At 43.5% G+C, this 23,299-nt stretch overlaps 1 protein-coding gene across 1 annotated transcript in view; it reads left to right on the top strand.

The window, feature by feature from the left end:
• EPM2A (EPM2A glucan phosphatase, laforin) overlaps window positions 1-16,843 on the top strand; it is a 51,758-nt gene extending 34,915 nt beyond the window's left edge. Inside the window, exons 3-4 of the mRNA XM_087817194.1 lie at window positions 9,678-9,919; window positions 16,566-16,843. Coding sequence (XP_087673320.1) covers window positions 9,678-9,919; window positions 16,566-16,843 — 520 coding nt within the window. The remainder of the gene's footprint in view (window positions 1-9,677; window positions 9,920-16,565) is intronic.
• Window positions 16,844-23,299: the final 6,456 nt, after the last annotated feature.

Raw genomic sequence — 23,299 nt, 5'->3', positions numbered from 1 at the left:
TTCTGATTTCCCCTTTCTAATTCAGGTTTCATAACCAGTTTCATTTAATGGGAGTAAATACACAGTTTGATTTTTAAGAGGTAGTATTATTTTCACTTTATTATGAGACAATAGTATTAGGCAATCTGCTATCATGAAAAGATGACAGATCTTTATCTCCAACTCTGACCTCTCTCTTGCCCTACATTAGTGATCCCCGGGCCTCAATGTACATTAAATCACTTGGGATGCTTGAAAAAATGACACTGCCCACCCACTGCCTCAGAATTATGTTTTCATTGAGGATCTGGTGTGAGCATTTCTAAAGATACCTGCAAGAGATTCTAGTGTGTAGTCAAGATTTCGAATCACTGTTCTAGAATCACATTTGTTATTGTCTGCTAAATGTGTCCACTTGCAGTATCAGCTAACATTTAAAATACGACATGTCATGAAATGAAACTTATGGCTACAGTCCATGGGTTATAATTAATGAAAATGTGACCACATTCCAAGCATGAGTGGAACTTTATTATTGCAGATGAATTATACCGGCAGCCATAATATTCGACCAGTTTTATGCGAGTGGGACCTTTGGATGGACATGTATAGCTGTAGAACTGGGCTGACCAAAAATCTCGGGGATTTCAATAGTTGCTGCAAGTCTATGTGGCTCCAGCAGAGCCGGGCTCTACCTTTTATGTGGCCTGGGACCTATAGTGGAAGAAACAAGTATTTTGGAAAATTAGGTTTTGGCACCATCTTCCATCTACTTACAGATATTATAAGCAGTTATAATAGAAGAATTTAGAAAAAAAATCATGTATAGTAGAAGAATTTAGGATAGAAATAGACCATCTATGAGAGCAAATGGAATAGAAATTTTCAGGGACTTGAGACGGTCTAATTACTACTATTGACACCAAATTTGTCTTTAAGTTTTCTGGCAGTTAAAGCAAAAAAGGAAACATGTAATTTATATTATGGCTGAAAACAGCTTTCACGTTTGTCTGCAGAGAAAATTGGTATTTTAAACTAGTTTTAGCTAGTAATTTAACATGTATATCCTTGGGATAACACAGTTGAAAATGTCTTCACCACAGTTTCGCAAAAATCATTGACTCTAGTTGTTCACTCATTCATTTATTCATTTAATTACCTATTTGCTTCTAAGTGCTAACTCTATGCTGGATATGGTGTTAAGTTCTGGGAATATGGTGATCAAGAAGACATCATTCTTGTTCTCAAGGGGGTCACAGTAGAAAGGAGGAAATGGTCAGGAAAACCAACATTTCAGACGAGAGAGGCCAGAGTGAAATAAAGGTGTCCCATCACTTGTACATGTTATCGGAACACAAAGGAGGAGCCATGGTGAATCGGGGGAGATGGGAGCAGGCTTGATCAGATAACCGAGCAGTGAAAATGCATCTGGGAGGAGGAACCGCAGGGTCAGAGGCAGGGGAGGGAGAGTGCGTGGCGCTTCAGGACACTCGCAACAAATATCTCCCCTAAACTGGAAAGCCGTGGTAATGGGGGAAAGAGGACAGATTCTATAGCTATTTAGGAGATTGACGTATGTGACTAGATTAATGACTTTAGGGAAGGAGAAGAGGAAAGAGCTAAGACGCGTTTCCTGGCTTGGGTGGCTGGGTGGCCTGTGGCGCAGTTCGTGGAGCTCAGGCGCCATAGAGGAGCGTCAGGTTTGTGGGTAGAGAGAAGGGGTGGGAGATGGCGAGGGGGAGCCCCGTTGACACTGACCGGATATTGATGGAGAATCGGGCAGGGACAGGCCTGAGCTGGGCGCAGTAGATTGTAAGTGACCAGCACGCAGACGGCAGGTGTAGACGGCAGGCTGTATTAGCGACATCACTTCAGAGCATAGAAGTGGAAGAGACGCCACCCTTTGGAACTCTGAGGGACGCTCACTAAAAAGGTTTGCAGAGGACAGAGTTTATGAAGGAAACAGAAGCAAAGTAAGAGTAAACTAGGAGTAGGTAGGGTAGTGGAGGTAATCAGTTGGATAAGGCTACCACCTAGTAGAGTTAGGGCCAGAGATAGAAAGTGTACATCAATCTGTCTCCATGAAAGATAAATTGTGTCGGAAGGGACTTGATAGGTGTTGGGTCTTTGGCTGCTGGACCGAATTCTCTAAATAGGAGATTGAGATACCTGATTATGTTTCAGAAGCTTGACATCCAAACATTTCTCCACGCACTGAAGCCCAGTTGTGAATGCCGAATAATTTCCCTGAAAAATCTTGAAAATATCTAAGCACTTGCATAACAAAAGACAGAGATGACAGCGTCCTGGGAGACGCTGAAATATGAAACATGGGAGACACAGTTTTAGCTTAAAACGTTTAAGACCAATTTGTACCAATTAAACACTTCAGTGAATAGAAGCTAAGTATGCTCAGTGGAATGGATGATCTCAAATAAAAGTGTATTGTGAAGGCCTTGCCAGAATGAATTCACTACATATAACAGCACCACATACCTGAATGCAGTCTCTTGATGACTAGGGTTATTTGAGGTTTACCTGCTTAAACATGACAGTGAGAGTTCGGATACGATTGGCACTTAGTTCACCTTGTGAATTGTATTGGAATACGTGCCCGACTATATATGTTTAAAACCGTTCCTAGTTAGAAATAAGTAGAGCAAGTTTCACCAAACCCGCCCTGTTCTCCCAAATCTATGGGTCCTCAGGATCTGTGGTAACTTAAAGAAAACAGAGGCCTTTTTGATGTGCATATCCTTAGGAGGGCTTATTGACTATTGTGACTTCTCTCTGGACATTGTAAGATACACTCCATGTGCCCTGACTCCAGACTGAATGAAAGAAGCACAACTTCCCAGGGACTGTGTAGATCCCAATCTCACAATATTTTCTGTTATGCATCTCTCTTTGTCCCCTACTCACATCTCAAAGGGGAGAGGAGGTGTTTACTTTTTGTCTTTCTGGAACCTTATCGAATTTCTGACACCCCTGAATGCAACACTGTTAATTGCATCAGAGTTCTCAACCATTTAAATTCCTGGGGTCCCATAAATTTCGGGTCTTGTGTGTATTTTTTCCAGTTTTCAGCATCCCTATGTAAAATCTCAAACTGCATTTAAAATATAACACAAAAGGGAATTTCCGGTTCCTATCAAGAGGCCAATGAGCATCGTAAAACAAGGAAGGTCATTTTGTAAACACAGCCATTTGGCTTCCTGAAGATGGAAAATCAAGAAAGAGTGCTAAGGGGTTTTTAAAGTTTTCTGTAATCGGTAGAGTATTTTTTAGAAAGCAAGCCTCCCTGCATGGTTAATATTAGGTCTCTAATATTAGTATCAACAATAGAAACCAATGCTTGTCTTTTGTTTGCTCTAGCAGGTGATCTTATTTGGTTACTTCTCAGTGCGTCTGAGCATTGTGAATTGTACTGAACTATTATAATGTATAATAATATAATAATAGTATTTAGATTAAACATCATCATTAGAGTACTCCTTGCTACTCAAAGTGTGTTCCTAGGGCAGCAGCATTGGTGTTGCAGGGGAGGCTGTGAATTGCAGAATCTCAGGCTCCAGCCAGGTTTCCTGAGTGACCGTGTACATCTTAGCACTATCCCCAAATGGTTCATCTGCACATTAATATTTGAGAAGCACTGGCTTAGATGAATGATAACCATAGGACTATCTATAGTGATTTTTTTGGTCAATAAGATGATAATAAAAACAGCCATTGTGGCTCAAAGTATTTAATAGAATCCCCTTCACACCAGGAATTCCTTGTATTTCAGTAAATGAAATGAGTGATTGGCAATGATGAAGAATTAATGTAAAAAAGAAGAAAAGTCATGATTTAAAAAAATTTTCCAGCTGTCTTTTTCCCCCCTAAATTTATTTTTGTTTTAGAGCTGAAATAAAGACCCACAGGTGAAAAGAATAAATTTTTAAAAATGTCTTTAGTGAATCGATTAAATAAATAAACTAGTTTCAATTGGGTACTACTTTGTAATGGATATTTCTACAACGTGAGCTAAATCTAAAAGATGGGCAGCTTATCCTATGTACAGAGTTCTTACATCAATTTAAAAAGCCCTACCTTATTAATATTTGCATAATAGAAATAAAGATTTGAGTGGGAAACTGCAAGGAAGTTTGAATAGTTTGACGTCATCAAGACTTGGAGCATATGGCTGCTATTAGCATGCTAATAGCATGCTATTAACATTTCATTAGTCAATGAAATGTTAATTAATCTGAAACTGTAAAAATATATAACAAAGAAACCTAGAGGTAGAAGCTTCATTGAGGGCAGCCTTGGTTAAGAAATTGTAGATCATAATATCAGATTAGTAAATTTTAGTCAGTTTTGAATCTTTCCTTCCCCTCAACTTCTTCATCCAGTTAATGTGCACGATCTGTTGGCTCCACCACGGAAGACATGTGAGTGAACCCACTTCCATCGGCACCAGTAACTTTTCCATGTCATCTCTATCTAAAAGGTCTTCCCAGTTCCCCTTAACACCACCTCTTAAAAACTTTATAATAAGTCCATGCCACTCCTCTACTTAAAAATCCTTCCTTGGCTTTTCGCTCCTTTTATATCATGATACAGATTTCCTAGCACATCAGTAAGGCCCGGCGTGGTTTTCTGTCTGTCTCAGGCCGCGCTCCTTCCTGTTCCCCTCACTCCATGTCTCTGGGTTTCCCGCAGCTCCTAAGGTCTAGCTGAGTCTTCTCTCCATAAGAAAGCCGTATGTCTCACTATTTTCCTAAGTCAGGTTTCAGCTTTAGTGTCCCTTTCACAGAAGACCGTCCTGATTGTTGTATGTGAAGTCTAGCTCCCCTGTGGTTCTCGATTTTAACTCCCTGTTTATGTCCTTGAGAGGACATTACAATTTAATATTATAAATTTTATACATTTTATATCTTTATTTGCTTATTTCCTGTCTTCCTCAAAGAATGTAGATTCAAACGAGGGCATACCTTGAAAGTCTCCCTCACCGCTGATTATTGGGTGCCTGGCACACAGCGGATATCACTGCATATTTGTTCAATAGACAGATGACTTTAAAACAAATACAAAAAAATTCACGTTTAATTTTTTTTATCACTTTCTTGATCTTCTGTGGTTCTTAATTCATTATGCAAGTGCTTAATTTTAAACAAATCCTTTTCAGTTTATTATTAGAAAAAAATATTGAACATGACATTTCACTCTTTCAGGGAATACTGAGCACTGGGAACAAAATTGCCATGCCAAGAGAATATTTTTTTGGAACGTTATGTGGAAATTTGTGTCAAGGAAACAAATTGGGGCTGCTATCTTAGTTATTTGTCTCAATCTTTGTGTTACCTTGTGATTGATTTTAAGAAAGTGAAGTGTGCTAGTTGCCCTATTTACCACTATAATCTGTCAATATGGCATATAAACCAGATTTCAGGGCAACAAATGCACAAAAACAAGAAGGCTGAACTCTCTGGGACTGAGAGTCATTAGAAGTTATGAGTCTGAGAGACTGTGCTCTTATACTTTTCAGGTAATTCTCCATTGAGGTCCATTCTCTGAAAGCCAAGCAAAGGGACCCAAGACGCCACAGTATTTATCAAAACTAGACGACAGCTTGGTACTTTAGAACTGAGTTATTAGATTAGGAAGGAGGCCAAATAGTCCAGCCAGGGACCTGATGACTCTTCCGCCCTGTTGGAGGTGCTCAGGTGATGGATTGAACGACACGAGTGAAGGGAGAGTGGGTAGTATTGTGGATAAGAGAACAATTCGGACACCACAATCAAACATTAGTCATAATTGTAGAATTCCAACCATCAGGGTGAAAGGTGAAAACTGTCTACTAAAATGCACCTTGAAGTACGCCTGCTGTGCGGATATCTGAAGAATCTGCGTGATTGAGTGTGTGTATGTTAAGTGAATTGTACTCATCTCCTGGGGCTACCATAGCAAAGCAGCAGGAACTGGGGTGCCTAAACAACAGACATGTACTGCCTCCCAGTTCTGGAGGTGAAGGTCTGAGATCAGTGTGTCTGGAGGATTGGTTCGCCCTGGGGCTCTAAGGGCAGGATCAGTCGGGCCTCTGGCTTGCAGACGGCCGTTTTCTTCCTTCATCTTCTCGCCCACTTCCCTTTGCGTGCGTCTGTGAGCGACTTTCCCCTTCGAATAGGAGACCAGTCATTTGGATTAGGGCCAACCCTGACGGTTTCATCCTAACTCGGTTGCCTCTGTTGAGACCCTAGCTCTAAATAAGGTCACATTCTGAGATGCTAAGGGTTAGGACTGCAACACAGAAATTTTGGGAAAACACAATTCAACCCATAACAGACTTTTATGATTAATTTAATTATATAGCATTTTATTATATAGAAAATAAAAGAACTTATGTCAAAAGTTTTTGCTTCAGTTATAAACTACAAAGCACATCTAAAAATATCTAACAAAGTAACTGCATTTATAGAAATTAGCATGTGCTCTATTTATGCAATAGTCTATGACCCATAAGCAAACTACAATAAAACTGTTTTTATAATAAAGAAGTTAGTATCTTTACATTGGAATTTGTCTTTGAGCATTTATTTAGCCTTAGCTGGAGTCTGTAACAAGCACCCTTTTGGGTTAGAAGTTCGGCATTAATTACTTAAAACAACACCAGAGGACACATTTTCTGCAGAAGGAGCTACATGTGCTAATGAAGCTTGGAGTTCACTGGGGATTGCTGTTAATGTTTCTCTTGCTTTCTCACTAGTGAGATCTAAATTATAAGATGGATGGATTTTTTTCTTTTACCCATTATTTAAAAACCAGATCACGGTTTAATTTCACATCGAATCGCCCATAAAATATTAAATAAGGTAAATTTAACACAACTATCCAACTTAGGAAAGTGCTAATTTAAAAAAAATATTTATCTTTATTGTTGAAAATATTTTTTGTTTTTCTTTGTTTTTAAATTCTTAGCTGGGTTTTGTGGAGAACCACTCAAAATCCATTTTCTCCCTCTTTGGAATGATGCTGCTTGTCTAAGAAGGGCACTGCCCTTCAGTAGTCGTGGTCTCTTGGTTTGATAAGAAATAAAAACCTGTGTTCCTATATTGATCTCATTATCTTGTGGTTTTCCTAATTTTTTTTCCTATGGACAAAAATAATGCTAATTTTCACCTTCAGTAAAAGGTTATTCTGCCATTCCTCTGGCCTTTAGTGACGGAGCCTGTGATGTGGAGTCCATACAGTGATCTCATTTCCTGATATCTGTTGTCTTTTTCATGCCCCTCCTGCCAATGCCCGTGTTTGTTCTCCCCCCAAGTGCGTGGGTGCGTGTTCTGCCTGATGCGCTCATTGCTGCGGGCGAGGCCTCCCTGACTGGCAGCTGGGAGTAGCAAGGGGCTGTGACTCAGACGCTTCAGTGGCCTTTGTGCCACTGGCCCTGCCCGGCCTGCCAGGCGGGGCGAACGGTGTAGCGCTGGGATGTGATTGCCTGAAACCGCAAATCCAGATTCATTCGAATGAAACTGATTTTGATTTGCAGTCCAAGAAGGGGAGGTTCTGGAAATGCCACCATGCTTTCTTTCCCCTGGTCTTTAGCTGCATTGTAATATTACTAGGATCGATTTTATTTAAATCCATTCTTGTTGAATCAGAGTGGCAATAGTCAAAACCCAGGTTAAAAAAATTCCCCCCCCCCGCAAAAGTGCATCCGTAATGGATAGAACTATATTAAATACTTATCGTGACTCAGCGGGTTTAATTCTGACTTTTTAGAAGAAACTACGCAGTAAACACATGGGCTCACTTTCTCAAAACTACTCTTTCCTCAAAGACAGTTTGCCATTCCTCACTCTCTGTCTAGGAATCATTTGCAGCCTTGAAACTATTTTGGGAGAAAGGTAAGGACTTAAATTTAGATGTGCCTGTGTAGAGTTGAGCAAGTGCACGTCCTCTCATTTCCAAATCTTTTACTTCTACTAAAAAACATTGCGATCTGTATATTAACTTCTCCTATGTATTTTTTGGGATCTGCCACGCTAGTAACATACATAATCTGGTTAATTTCTAAGGGAAAATAATCCACAGAATCTTAGACCTCACTCCAGAGCCATGTTATGAGTATCTGCGGGGTAGACCTTGGTAATGGCAGTTTTTATAAAAGCACCAGGTTTGGGAGCCTCTGTCCTGGGCTGGCTGTCAGTACCCATTTGGTACAGTGGGTTCTCTTTGATCTTTCCAGACAATCTACAGTGAAGTTGCCAGAAAGCTCTGATGAAATTCAAGATTGGTAATGAGTTACTCATAAAACAATCCTCTAGAAATTTTACAATGTAATTGACAATATAAGCTATATATTTTATTCCATTATTATAGCTTTGAAGTTTGGGGTATGTCTTGCATTAAAACTACCTTTACAGAAGGTTTTTATTCCCTAAATCCCAAGTTTCCACACATTTCTTTTCACTTTAAAAACAACCTGGTTTTTAAAATTGTTTAAAGTGTCATTGACACCAAAAGAAGATTAAAACTAAGATGGAATGAGTAAAAATTGATTTTTGATGGTGTTAAATTATTCTCTTTTGAATGGATAAGTAAGAGTTTAATTACTATTTGGAAAGTAAATCATGCATCTTATTACTTCTAGTGTATCATATAACTAGAAATTTATCACCTACTGTTAGAGACAACAAACTGAAATAGGATGAGTATAAAGGGCACTTTAGCTGTCTGATTAAGCAGAATTCATTGATTTGTGTGTTTCTAACAAGCCCAGTGTTTTGTCTCCATGTCCCATATAATGGTTCAGTAAATTTACTTTATAACTTTAATTCTCTATCCTTCAATACAGTGCTTGTTTCCAGAATTTATCTTTAGTTACCCATCTCCTAGGTTCAGAACATCTTGCTTAAAACATCAGGAATTGCTTTCTGTTTATTTTTAAAATATGGATTCTGGCATTTCCAGAGGAAAATGTTATCAAAAAGTTGAAAATAATCTGATACAGAAACTGGTGTTTATATGTGTGTGAGAATGTGTGAGTGTGTATTTCCAGGGCTTATTTCCACTGGAAAATTGATGGAGGAAGTATATATGTTAAGGTATCAACTTTAGGTCTTTTGTTCTTGGACTCATTCTGAATTTCCTGAGGTTCCCAGTTATTTTAAATATACTTGAAGACCACGGTTGAATGAGATGATAGAATAATACCTTTTAGCAACACAATGTGATTTTATGGTACTGACTCTGGTTTGGGATTCCGATTTCTTATTTTGTAGGCTCGAATATCCCGATGTACCCTTTGCATATCTCTAGGAATTATTCTTTGGTCTTTATGCAGACCTCGCATATTAGCCACTTTATTTTGGCATTTATTTACTAGCTAACTACTAAGTGCTACCTACTCAAAGGGTACAATACGTATTCAAGTGAGCTCCGGGTAATGTTTGGAATTCAGCTTGCCTGTCGTGAATATTTGCTTTAATATTTTACCAGTCCACTTCAAGATTTTGCCAACAAAAATCCATTGTTCAAAAGTCTATATTTCTCAGTTATATAACTGAGGTGTCAACTTCCTTCTTTTCCAGCTTAGTGTGCATAGTGTCTTGAGGTGAATAAAATTGCATTTTAATACTACATGTTTCATGCAGCTCCTTAGATCTCAAATCATACCCACAATAGTAAGAGTTGTCTCCTTATGTTCTCATTAGAATTCTACCAAATATCTGGCTGGGTAGCTGCCCTCGCCAAGTGGAACACGTAACCATCAAACTGAAGCATGAATTGGGGATTACAGCTGTAATGAATTTCCAGACTGAATGGGATATTGTACAGAATTCCTCAGGCTGTAACCGCTACCCAGAACCCATGACTCCAGACACCATGATCAGGCTGTACAAAGAAGAAGGCTTGGCCTACATCTGGATGCCAACACCGGATATGAGCACTGAAGGTAAGGATCAGAACCATTCTGGCTCCCTGTGAAATGTGTTTCAGAGAAGCCCTGGCCTGCCTACCTTTCTTTCTATAATTGATTGACCTAAATATGAACGATACAAATGGAATAAGGGAAAGGGTTTAGGTTTAATATATTTAATATCTATCTTTTGACACCTTAGCTGAGGTTCTGTTTAGCATGGGTCCTTTGTTTATTCATGAAACATGTATCTATTGTGTATCTACTGTGTATGTGGCACTATGCTGTGGCAGGGAATACAGTGAAGATAGGCAGGACAACTCCTGTCCTCATGGAGCTTATAATCCTGTAGGTAAGACAAGCATTAATTAAATGACTACAGATAGAAATTAAGAACTGCGATGAGTTTTTGTTGTTGGTGTTAGAAAGATACGCAAATATTGCTATGAGAGCATGCACAGACAGTCAGACCTAGGAAGGGGTCTCAGGGGAAGTGTTCTGGGGAAGCAGTGTTTGAACTAAGATCTGAAGTGAGGGTTGGGGTTGGGGGTAAGGCTCCCAGGCAGAGGGAGCAGCTTTTGAAGAATCCCTGTTGCACGAGAGCATAGAGGGTTGTAGGAACTGAAAATAGGCCAGTGTGGCTGCAGATCAGAGGATCAGGGATGTGAGTCTTGCAGGATTTGGGCACAATAAGGACTTCAGACTATACCCTGAAGTGGTGAGAAGCAGTTGAAAGAGCTGGAGGCTGAGAGATGCCCAGATAACCATTTTCTTTCCCTGTAGCAGTGTAGAGAATTGATTGGGGTGGGCCCAGAGTGGGCCTGTGACACCAGTGGGGACGTTATTGCGACGCTGAAGTGAGAGATAATGAAAAAGATAATTCGGTTCAGGAAAGAGGGTGATAGTGAGGCTGCATTTATTGCACAGGTACTGGCTGAGCCTGTCTTTGTGAGGAGAGAATTGTGACGTGCCATGGGCGCTGCTGAGGGGAACAGACAAATAAGGCATAGTTTTGATCTCATGGCGAGGGGCAATAAGACAAGTTCAAGACTATCTACAGCGCAGAAGGAACATGACGAGAGGAGTGATGTGCTCTAGGAGAGTTATGATGGGGGAGGAGCCTTTCTGTGAAGAACAGGCAGGCGAAGTGAGTGTCCTGGCATTTGATGTGGGCATGACAGATCAATGTGGAGGGAGGGAAGAGGGCATGTTAGGTACAAGAAAGCATAGGCCAAGGCACAGAGACATGGGGTTTTAGGGGAATGATCTGTATTTCATCCTGGTGGTAGAATAGAGTTCTTGTAGAAAAGGAATGGAGCCAGTAGAAGCCAAGAGAACCAAGTTACACTAGTAGTATGAATAGATGTCAGCAGGGGTCAGCAGAGAGCTGTAAAAATGGCACAGGCCAAGGGAGTTGGGCCAGCACTGTCCCAGGGAAAGAAGGAAGCAGACCTTGATGCCTAGGGAGGAAACGTTTCTGTCATCAGCCCTCTTCCCCGAGAAAAGTCCGTTATGTATCAAACACTGTCCTAAGCAGCTGCTTGCATTAACTCATTTAATTCTCACAACAAGAGTCTGGACATGCGTAGATATCTCTATGTTGCAGAGGAGGAGACTGAGGTGCATAAAACATAAGTAACCTGGCCAAGGGAAATGACAGACACAGCCTGGATTTCAGTGCAGACAGCCTGACTCGGCACATTGCTGCAGACACCATACATGCTCACGTGAACTCTCCACGCGCATTCCACAGGCCACCACACTTTCAACCTGTCATTTGCCTCTTTAGCTGGAATTAGGCAAAGTCATGAGTTGCTGGGGAAGTAGCTAAGTCTTGAGAATCACAGGCTGCCTGGCCCGTGGCCACATTGGCTCTTTATCAATCTCAGGAGGAGGCCCTGTGGGCCCAGCTGGACCCCTTTGTGGGTCTGTGTGTGAACGGAGCTATCTCTAGGAATGAGGTATAATTTTTGTTCCTTAAAGAGGGCATAGTTTGGCTCTTCCTCTTGGTAATGCTGATCCAAAGAAGCTTGATTTAGCCACACGAGCTTTGTCTTTTTCCCAAGGGAGGGGAAAAAGTTTCATTTGCACAGAAGAGCACTGGTTGAATGTAGGTCATATTTGTCCTGTCGAGCTTGTTTCTCTGGTTTCAAAACAGAGGAAATCGTCAGGGTAGTGCACCTACAGCTCCCAAAGGGCGTTTAGATGTTCACTGCTTTGATTCTGGTTCTATAGCATTGCTATCCTATTGGGATATTATGTGAGATGAGGCTCAGGGAAGTTGCAGTAAGTGTGGCGTGCATCCCAATCCACTCCATGCACTGGCTACCTGAGGGCCCTGCTGACAGACTAGGAATTTGCATGCTCATCACTAAGACCCGCTATAGTTGTACTGAAACCTTCTGGGGGTCTGTCTTTATGAAGACAGAATTATGATGTGATATGGGTGCTGCCAGGGAAACAGACAAATAAGATCATTCCTCTATGACTGGGGGTGCCAGTCACAACAGCAGAGCATCCTCCACACTGACTACGTGAAATGACTGCAGAATGAAAGCTCCCACTTGAAAAAGGCTAAACCCCAAGACCACATAGAGGGTTTCTTTGGTTCAGCATAACCTGGCAAGTCATTGCGGGGTACTGACCATTTCGGAATCCCTAAGCAAGTTTTGACCAATAGATCCATTTATGCAACTCACAGTATTAGCACAGTAAACATATAGATTAGTTCTGCTGAATATTTTTAGAACTTTAGAGAAAAATCCGCCTGGAAGTGTTTGGAGCCACATAATGCTGTCGTGAGCTTTCTGAGAAAGAAGACAGTCTGTTAGGACTGACTTGTTCCAATTGATTGTGCCATCCATCCTTGCCTGGTATATTTTGTGATATGCAAAGGGGTTGGTTAGGTTTTTTCTTTCTTTTTTTCTTATATTTTGGTTGTGTCTTTCGCCTAAGAAACAAAAAACTCCCAAATTTAGCATTCACCTGGAAAAAACCCCCCAAAAGTGTTCACCAAGATTCAGTTTCCCTTCACATAGGAAGCACTGTGCTTGTGTTCGGCCCTCTGCCAGGGCCGTGCTTGGATAACGAATGGTCTCTGCTTCCCAAACCAGTCCGCGTGCTGCCCAGCCCTCAGCCACCCCGTTGTCACAGTCTGAGTTGTCGTCTCTGACTCAATGCAGGGAATTCAGCGCTGCCGTGAGGCAAAGACGCTGACCCCGGAGCCACAGCCCCGGGCTCGAGCCTCGTCACCCTGCGGGGCTGCGTGATGCTGGGCAGACTGGCTCCTGAGAGGGAAAATGGGTATAATAATTTCTGCTTGACAGGATCATAGCAGCAGGGGAGGTGATGCGTGTGAACATGCTTTGAAAATCCCAAAGTCGGGACTGTACTATTAGTCCCAGGTCCTTAATTTCTACCAAAGGGTGTTACAGATAAAAGAACCTTATCCGTGTTCCACTGCAAAGGTAGAAAAGAAGACATCCTCAAAACGTAATAATATATTCAGCCATCAGTCTGCCCTGTATCAAGAAAGGAAATTAAATTCTGTATGAAGCCAGAATCCACGAAACATAAAAATTAGGGGCTCTGGTTGACACTGGCCCTGTGGTGTGAGCCCTGGTCCTCTTTTTATTCCTCGGTGGGTTACAAATTAGCTAAGGCTCCCTAGAACGGTCTTCACGCAGAGCGACGCGGGCACGTTGGGCACAGATGGCCCCTCTGGGGTTGGTGGCAGAGGTGCGCAGCCCCAGGCCAGGCGTGACTCACACACAGGGGTAAAAGCAGAGCATGCCCAGGGAGAGGGGACGCAGGGACTGACTGGGAGCTCAGGTTGGCAGCATGGGGGCAGCAAGAACCACTGACCAGGGAGGCTAGGGAAGGACTGTAGCACAGGGGTTAAGACCAGAGGCTTTGGCGCCTGGCTGGCCGGGTTTAAGTGGCCATGAGGGAGTAACCTTGGGAAAACCTCTGTGCCTCAGTGTTTTCAGATACAACAGAATAATAGTAGTCCCAAACTGGTTGTTGCTAAGAGGTGGCTGTAAAGGGGCCACTGCATGCTCAGTGCTTAGCACAGCACGTGGCTGGTAGAAAGGTAGGAAGAGCTGCCCTCAAAGCAGGGTGATTTGCAGTCCCCGGAGATGAAAATAAACAAGGTCTCACCGGAGGCCAGGCTGAGATGGGTGGGCACCCTGGACCCACCACTTCTCTATATTATTTGTTCACTTTTTATGTTATTTAAGAATCTGTTTGACAGTTCTTAAGTGGAATAGCTGAGTGATTTTAGGAGAAGACCACTGGTGTGTGAAACCTGTGTTTAAACTGGGAGCCTTCTGGAGCCTCCACGTGGCCGCTGACATGCACCTTCCAAGATAACGTATCTGAGATCATAGAACCTCAAAGTGACACATATCCGATTTCCACTTCTAAACACACATCCATTTTCAGCAGTTTCAACTTCTAAACTATTTGCATGCATCTTGAAGAATCTTTGACAGATCACATAGAAGAGGGGAGATATTGCATCATTTAGGACATTTGGTGCAGACCAAATGGCCAGAGAAAAGGTCAGGGGAGAGATCCTGATGGTCCATGGTCCATGTAATCCCTGCACTGGGCAGGCCAGCTGCACCAAGGCTGCAGAGGCTGGGACTGTAACTGCAGCAGCTCCTCCTGCAAATGGCCACTGTGGTCTGATTATATATTTGGCATTTAATAAAAACCTACCTTAAACATGTTTCTATTCATTTCTCAGCAATTTATATGATAGCTAGAGAGGTAGTTGTAAGCAGGGAACTTGTCAAGTGGTAGATTAGGGAGGAGTGGAAAGAACCCAAGCTTCCTGGATCCATCACAGGAGTCCCCTTCCCAGCAGTACTCCTCTACTCGGAGTAAGCCTCTAACACCCCTTCAGTGGAACAAAAGCCCTGAACTTGAGCCAGCCTCACCTTATCACCAGGTTGCTGAAACATACCTTGGAGGTTTTGCTTCCCCTGGGCCTCCAACTCTAATAGACTCTTTGAGACACACAGTGAGACACCTCTCTGGTACATACAAGGTTCTCTCCTTGCTACATCTGCAGTGATATTTTCCTGCCTCTGGGACAGTGCCACAAACAACTGACTGTATGGCAGGCCCACCCAGGTCTAACCTCAGAGCACCTCGACACCAGGCACAGAGGTGTACATCAATCAACATTATGGCTCAGTGTGGACTCTGAGAAATCACACGACAGGTAGGAGCTGACGTGCCTCCAATTCAGATGCCTCCAGGGACCAGGCAGTCAGCACGAAGAGAGATGGGGCTCCAGGAGCTGCAGAGTGTGCCCTGCCTAAAGGAGCTCTAGTTAAAAGCGCCTCCAAACTGCTCTTTAGATTCCATAGTAAGAGGGATTAACAGAGCACCAGCAACAAAATTAGAATATTGCCCTGGCTTCATGTAGACTCTCTGCTCCTGGCTCAGAGCGGGGTGAGTCTGGCTCAGGCATGCCCCTGGATAGAATGGTAACTGAGCAGGCCTTCATGACGAGGTCTTGGTAACATCTGTCCTTCTCTGGTGGTGCTGACGCCTGATTGCAGTGTGATGTGTCGGCCCCTTCAGGGGCACTTGCATTGTGAAAAAGGACAGCTAAGGGGGGAGGCTAAACTTACAAGAGGGCTTTGCAGGGAGAAATCTGGGCCCCGGGAAATCTGCAGTGAAATCATGTGAAGGAGGGGCTCTCCTGCCTCTCTGGGCCTCCAGTGGCTGGCAGTGTGAAGGCCGTGGCCCTTGAGGATACCATACGTTGTGTGTCTGTGTAGCTGAGGACACAGAGTAGCTGGAGAAGGTCAAATCATAGGCACGTAGTTGTAATCCAGGACTGTGCAGTTTCCCTCTTGCATCCCTTTTTGAAGTAATTTACACTGACCCCCCCCTTTCCCCCAAATCCACTAACCATCTTTGACGGAGAACCTGTAAGCAGAAGGACGTCCAGGCATCCAGGAGTGTGATGCTTTTAGGGGGACCACTTACAACAGCCCTGGCAGAGCGTGCGTGTCCTCTGTCAGTGCAGTGAGAAGACACCGGCATCGCCTCGTAATTGGAAAAGTAGTCACGAAGCTGCAATAACCATAATCCTAATTGCCCAGTAAAGGAAAAACTGAATCAGTTTTAACGCACCCTGCACCACGAGGGAGTAAATGAACGATTTATCCAGTATCCCGCGTGCGTCAGTGAGTAAGCGTCATTCCATTGGACTAATGGAGACTAGCGCATGTTGAATGAGTAAGATTGGCTTCTTTAATCAGGATTGACTTAGTCTGTTTTACATTCCCTGGAAGACCCTTTTGGATTAAAGGAAACCGAGGTGACAGGACCTGTCAGGCTGTCTTTGGAACCCTCTGAACCTCTGCCCGGCCGGTACCGACGGGCAGATGTGAAAACCCGCTCTCCCAGCGACAGGCACTGGTGAACTTTTCTCTGGGGGGAGATTGGCGCGGACGGAGAAGTCCCTGAAGGCTGCAGCCAAACCAGGTGACAGCCCAGAGCTGCCCCCTGCCTCTGCAGGGCCCCTCCGCCCTTAGCGCAGGATTTGATGCTGTCCCGCCTGTTCCTTGTACCGGGAAGGCGGCGGGTGCCCGGCTGCCCGGGCGCTGGAGGGGCCGCCGGGCCGTGGTTCACGGTGTGCCTTGCTCTCTCCCTCCAGGCCGGGTGCAGATGCTGCCGCAGGCCGTGTGCCTCCTGCAGGCGCTGCTGGGGAGCGGACACACCGTGTACCTGCACTGCAACGCGGGGGTCGGCCGCGCCGCGGCGGCCGTGTGCGGCTGGCTGCACTACGTGCGGGGCTGGCAGCTCAGGAGGGTGCAGTACTTCCTCACGGCCCGCAGGCCCGCCGTGTACGTGGACGAGGAGGCCCTGGCCCGGGCGCAGGAAGACTTTCTCCAGAAGTTTGGGAAGGTGCGCCCTTCCGCGGGCAGCGTGTAGGCGGCCCGGCCCCCCCCCCCCCCAGGCAGTTCCCTTTGGAAGCCGGGAGTGATGGAAGCGCAGTGACCGGGAAACAAAGATGCCGCCTGGCTTCTCCCCCAGCCCGCCTCCCTAGCCTGGGCCGACTTTCTGTTGCGCTTTGGTTGAGCCCTATCGCCTTTGAAATGTTTTACAAAGGAAGCTGTGACTGACGCAGGAAAAAGAGCCCCGGGCGGCTGGGCTGTGCTGTTGCTCCAGCCTCAGACAGAAAGGGAGCGCGTGCGGTCCGCTGCCCGCAAGCCCGCCAGCCCTGCTTTACAGACGCTGCGATGGGGGCTACTGGGAAGTCATGACCACGCTGTCTTGCTGCCTTGAAACCTGACCTGCAGACGAAAGATCAGGGTGTTATGTAGATTCCATCACTGGTACACACACACACACACACAGTTTATCTCCTGAAATTATAAAATGAGAGCTGGTCAGTTGCCAAAGAAGGACATAAGGGTAGAAGCCTGGGCTGTGACAAACTAAGAACTCAACATAACCCCCACCGATGGCTTTCCGTACCTTGTTTTTGCGTTTTGTTTCAAAGCCTGTTCCCAGGCATCACCTTCCTTATCGGCCCGCGACCCTGTGTGACACCCAGAGTAGACTCATGTTCTCCCTGTTTGTCTTCATTGAGGCTCAGTGAACACAGACAGCTTGCCCAGGGTTTCGTTTGACTCAGTGCTTTCTCAGCACAACTTGTTTTGCCAGCAAACTGTGGTGGATTCCGTTTCTCTATCTCAGCATAAGGTCGATACTTCTGCTGCAGTTCCTACCATGAGAAATGGAACAGCGTTCTGATCAGGTGCCAAATAGGAGAGTGCTCATATTTTGTACAACCTATTTTAAAACGTGGTGGGCTGTCTCAAGGCCAAAGTGGCCTGAGCTGTAGTTCACAAGAGGAGCAATACTAGTACCAAAAAAAAGCCCAAGGAACCCAAACCCATAGGTCATTGTTCCACAGCTTGGGAACGATCCTAATCCACACTCAGTTGAATACAATTCACAGTGATTGTTCCTCCAGAATGGGCACCTTGCTCCGTACGCTCCCGTAGATGCTACAGGAAACACGAAGATTAGCAAGACTTTGCCTTCCAAAGCTCGTAGCCTGGGAATAGCTCTGTGTTGGATCACGTATAATGCAGGATTGAACTGGGAATGCCTTCCTGGAGCAGGGGAAGGGGGAGTAACCTTTGTTGGGTGCCTCTTACGTGCTAGGTGCTTTAGGATCTTATAGCTTTTAATCTTTGCAGCACCCTATGAGAGAGCATTGTTATCTCCATTCTATAGATGAGGAAACTGAGGCCCAGGGAGGCGGAGTCAACTGGGTAGGGCAACGTGGTGAGTAGATAGATGAAATGAGATACAAAGTTAGGTGTGTCTGACTCAAAGCCCATATTTTTCCTATTAAACTACAATGCTTATTTACTTTTCTGCTCCGTCTTTCATAAATATTTATTGACAGATGTGAGGGAGTCTGATTTAGGAAGTAAGGGGAGTAGGAAGGATGCAAGGTGAGGCCCAGAGGAGTTCAGAGGAGGGAAAGACGGCTTCTAACTCTGGGACACAGGGGTGGTGGCATTTGATTTGGATGGAGAAGCTTACACAAGACACATTTCTCCCCCAATTTTACAAAGTTAGATTTATAAGTCAAGACTGAATAATGTGAAACTCAGTTCCCTTGCCAAAAAGAACTAGAGATAACTATTGTATTAAAGTAACCCCTTTATAGTCATAATGTGTTGTATAAAATTTAATCTTAAAAACAAAATATTGCTAATATTGTGTGTGTGTGTGTGTGTGTGTGTGTGTGAGATGTCCAAGAAGCCTAGTTATGTAATTTCAACTATAGGAAATCCTTTTGGATGGATCTTTTTTCCCCCCTCTAATAGGCAAAATTATTTTAGGACTATTAAAGGGCACTTTGGAATAACCTCTCTCTTGTCTTCAATGAATGGATGTCTAATGTATTTCAAAATCACCTTGAATTTTTGCTAAATAAAACCATAAATGACCTCTGTGTACAGGATTTTAAAAAAAAGTTATTAATTTTGTCTGCAATTCCGAAGAACAAACTGTGTTTTCTTATTTGTAATCTAGTTTATTCCTTTGTTTTCAAAGTAACAAACTAAAACCCAGAGACATCAAATGACTCTTATACAGCAAAGAGTTTCAATTGAGGGTGAGAGGGAAGGGAAAAGCTAGGAAGATGGGTCAGGAGATTTATTTTGGTGTTGAGGAGCCATTGGAGAATTCACGGGAATGAGGGCAGACAGTGTAGTTAGTGGGAAAGAATTGGTGAGAGGATTAATGGAAATCGGAGTAAGTGGAAGAAAAACGGCTAAAATGAAAAAAAGGCAAAGAAAAATGAAATTTCCAAAAGAAGCAGCAGCAGGTAAGTTTTTTTTTATAAAGATACCATTGGAAGGATTGAGAAGGAAGGTGTGACTGTAGAAATAGAGGGGCAGAGAGAGTCAAGGTTATGTTCCCAGGATAGAAAGTTATGCTAAATATCCACTGCAGTAGAAAAAGACAGCTAGATGCAATGCGCTGATGACTGGGAGGGTGTATGGGCATTGATTTATTACTTGCTGGGGGAAAAAAAAAGAAATCTGATAGGGGATGGAACTAAGAATGAAGAGGAAAGGACTGATGAAGCTACCTCTCATTAAAGCACTAATCGTGGGAAGACAATGAGAGGTGCAACAACCGAAACAATGGCTTTGCTCTTCCCGTCCCCAGCCCGTTTCTCCAAAAGTCTTCCCCAGTTCAGGTAACGGACACGTAGTTCTGTCCCTCCACCTGAGTGGTTCTTAACTCCTTTCTTCCTTTCAGAATTCACATTTAACCCATCAGGAAAATCTGTCACCTCTCCTATCAAAATACGTGTTCTAGTCTATGTGTTACCTCCTCCGCAGAGCAGCCCTGTTAGGGCCTGGTGAGTGATCTCCAGACATAGCCTCCTAGCTGGTCCCCCGGTTTCTGTCCTTCCCTCTCTCCCCCCCGCCCACTGTCATATCTACTCTCGCACACAGGCCGGGGCGATCCTTTAAAAGTGGTCGGGTCCTGTCACTCCTGTGCTCAAAGCCTCCAGTGATGTGCCATGTCCCTCAGGGGAAAGGCCAGAGCGCTTCAAGGACCTGCGCAGCCCGGCCGGTGGGCCTCTGGCCCGCCTCCTGCTGCGCTCTGCCTCACTCCTGGGCGCACTGGCCTGCTTGCTCTCTGCCTCAGGGCACTGGCACTTGCTGCTCGCTCTGCCCGGAAGGCTCTTTTCCAGTAGGCAGGTGGCTCCCCCCATTCCCCCTTCACGGACCGCCTACCGAGAGCTGCCATATCCGACCTCAGCCCTTCCTATGCTCATTTTTTGCTTTATCTCCCTTTGTGGAACTTACTCCTGGCCAATATATTACATCATTTTGCTTATTTGCTTTATCGCCTGCCTTCTCTCGCTACACTGAACTTCACCAAGGTACACGTTTGTCTGGGTTTTGTTTGATGATGTACCTGTTGTGCCTGTCATGGAGTCTGGCGTGTAGTTCAATGAGTGAAGGTCAAGAATAGCTAATACGTGCTGACAGCACACGCGTTCCGTGGGCTGTTCTCTACGGGCTTTGCACGTGTCCGTTGACTTAATCCTCCCAACAATGCTAGGAGGTAGATACTGTTTTTACCCCTACTTTACAGACCAGAAAACTAGAGGCGTAGGAGAAACGCGAATTTATTTTAAGGCAAGTCAGTTTGACTCCTGGCTTGGTAGAGTGAGCTCCTCATGAACCCCCCTTTACAAACTCTCGCCGCACGGCGTGTATTAGTTTGCCAGGGCAGCCGTAAGAAAGTACCACGAACTGGCTGGCGTAAGCAGCAGAAATGCATTGTTTCACAGCCCTGGAAGAAGGTCGCAGCATCAGCAGGTTGATTCCTTCTGGGGGATGTGAGGGAGAGTCTTCCCAGGCCTCTCCCCGAATTTCTGGGGGTTGGCTGGCAGTCTTCGGCATTCCTTGGTGTGTAGATTCTCCCCATGAGTTTGTATGTGTGTCCACATTTCCCTTCCATATATTTTGTTGAGCATATAAACAGCTGCAGGCCTCAGAAAGTCATAAATAAAACTCACAACTAAAAGATTAGGCGAACCTATTGACCTGTTATATTTCAGAGAAAACTGCAGATTTGGTCGTCAGAATTGTTATTACATTGGCCGTATTCCCTTGTGAAGTTAACACCAAGGTTTTCTTACTTCTAGTATATTGTTTTCCCAAATATAATAAAAATTCAACTCAGTGCTTTAAAAGAATCATATTTCTGTACACAGAAAATTTTTTGAGTATTTTTAGTATATTAAGAATTATTTTAATAAATTAAGCTGCTGATTAGAAAATGGAGCTGACACTCCTTGGAATATATTGGATCATGACATATGTAAACCGATTAGATAAAAGAGCCTTGTATATATCACTGGCAAGCAGCAATTGAAGTCTTTAGAGGACATTTTTTATTTTCTGTATTTAAATAGTTCTGGATATGCATGATGCAAAACAATTGCTGTAAAATAGTTCTCTTTCACAAGGTGATTTTAAAGTGTCCATAAGCAAATTTCTACTTTAATTTGAAGCAATAGCTGGTATTATTCCTCTAGGAATCACTTTCACAAAAATGTTTGCTGTTGGTACAGAATATATGTTATCCCTCAGTGGTCTCTTTTCTTTTGAATAAAGGAGAACACTTTGACCTGTGATGCATAATTAATGGTGTGTGTGTTTTTTTAATGACAGAAATAGAGAATAAAGGAAATTTACATTGGAGTAAATCTTTCCACAGCTCATAAGTGTTATCAATAAGATATTTTGCATAAATAATAAATAAATAAATAAATGGAGAGGCTGGGTTTAGTTCAAGTGAAAACAATCCAGGGCCTTTAAATGAGTCAGCCACTTGCTCTTGCCACTGAAAAGGCTAACAAAATGATGGGGTGGTTTATCACACACACAAATATATAAACAAACAGGGAGTACTTGGGTCTTGACTCCACAAAATATAGTGCAAAACTTTTGCTCTGACCACTAATCTATTGAAGGATTGTATTTATTTCTGTCAACAAGTTTGAAGTAGGGTATTGACATTTACAGATCAGACAGTTTTCCAAAGAGAATTTCTAATTTTTTCCAAAGTATAGGTGGAGAAAACAAGACCCAGGGAGCTTTTTGTATTAGTAATTTCATCTTTTGAACAATTGTGCAGATGCTTAGTATCTTCCAGGTATTGCATGGTACTTTCACTCATTTAGTGCTCACAATGGCTTTGTTGAGTGGATGTAATGATCAAAATATATAGAAAAGAGCTTAGGAAGATTTGCTTGGAGAAAAGAAGACTGTGGGAAAAATAGCACTCTTTAACTATTTGAAGGGTTGATATATAAATAAGACAATCACCGTACACTCGATTAGATTCATAGGGTGGTAGCATTAATCTCCCTTTAAGAAATAACTTTCTAAATTGAGTCGGAAAATGGTGAAACAGATTGCTTTTTGAGATAGTGAGCTCCCTGCCACTAAAGGATTTTAAAACAGAAGTCGAAAAAACTCCTCCAAAAATGTGTTACAGAGGATTAATTACTGGATGTAAGATTTGATCTTAGGACTTCTGAGGTCCCTTCCAAAGTTTCCATGATTAATAATTTATGCTTCTAATTATTGATTTATGTTAACTTTCCATTTCTTCCTTTCCTTTGAACATTGAAATCTACATGTTAGCATTTACCAAGGTAGTCAAAGGATATGGGAGAGGGGTACAAAAGTATTACAGTGTTGAAAGAGAAAACTGAATGCTCAGTTGGCTCTTGCCACTTGCAGGTAATGTTGGAAAAGATAGGGGAAGGAGAATGCACAGCCCAGGTAACCAAGTGTAACCCTCTTGTAGCTATGGCGAGGTTTTCACATTGCGTGTCAGGAATTCTGGAACGACTTACCTGGGGCCAAGTGGATGAACTGTGGCCATCTCTCCAATGAGAAGAGCTTTAAAGGAGAAAGAAGGCCATGCCTGCAGGAGAGGACAGTTCGCCTTTGCCACGGGAATAATTTAGAGTTCATGGTACTGTCCTGATTGGGACATTGTCTTCTACATGCACTTTCCTGTAAGATTAAAATTTATATCTATCTGTATGTCTTTATTGATTTCAGGGAGAGGAAAGGAGAGGGAGAGAGAGAGAGAGAAACATCAATGATGAGAGAGTCATTGATCGCTGCCTCCTGCACGCCCCCAACTGGGGATGGAGCCCGAGACCCGGGCATGTGCCCTGACCTGGAATCGAACCCTGATCTCCTGGATCCTAGGTCGATGCTCAGCCGCTGAGCCACACCCGGCCGGGCTCCATGTAAGATTTTCATTCAGAATTCTCCATGAAAATTTCACTTTAAAAACGTCTCTGACAAATATTGA

The sequence above is a fragment of the Miniopterus natalensis genome, chromosome 5 (genome assembly GCF_054644295.1).
Source record: "Miniopterus natalensis isolate mMinNat1 chromosome 5, mMinNat1.hap1, whole genome shotgun sequence".
NCBI lineage: Eukaryota > Metazoa > Chordata > Mammalia > Chiroptera > Miniopteridae > Miniopterus > Miniopterus natalensis.
Note: the sequence above shows the minus strand (reverse complement) of the source record. Positions and strands in the feature narration are given on the sequence as shown.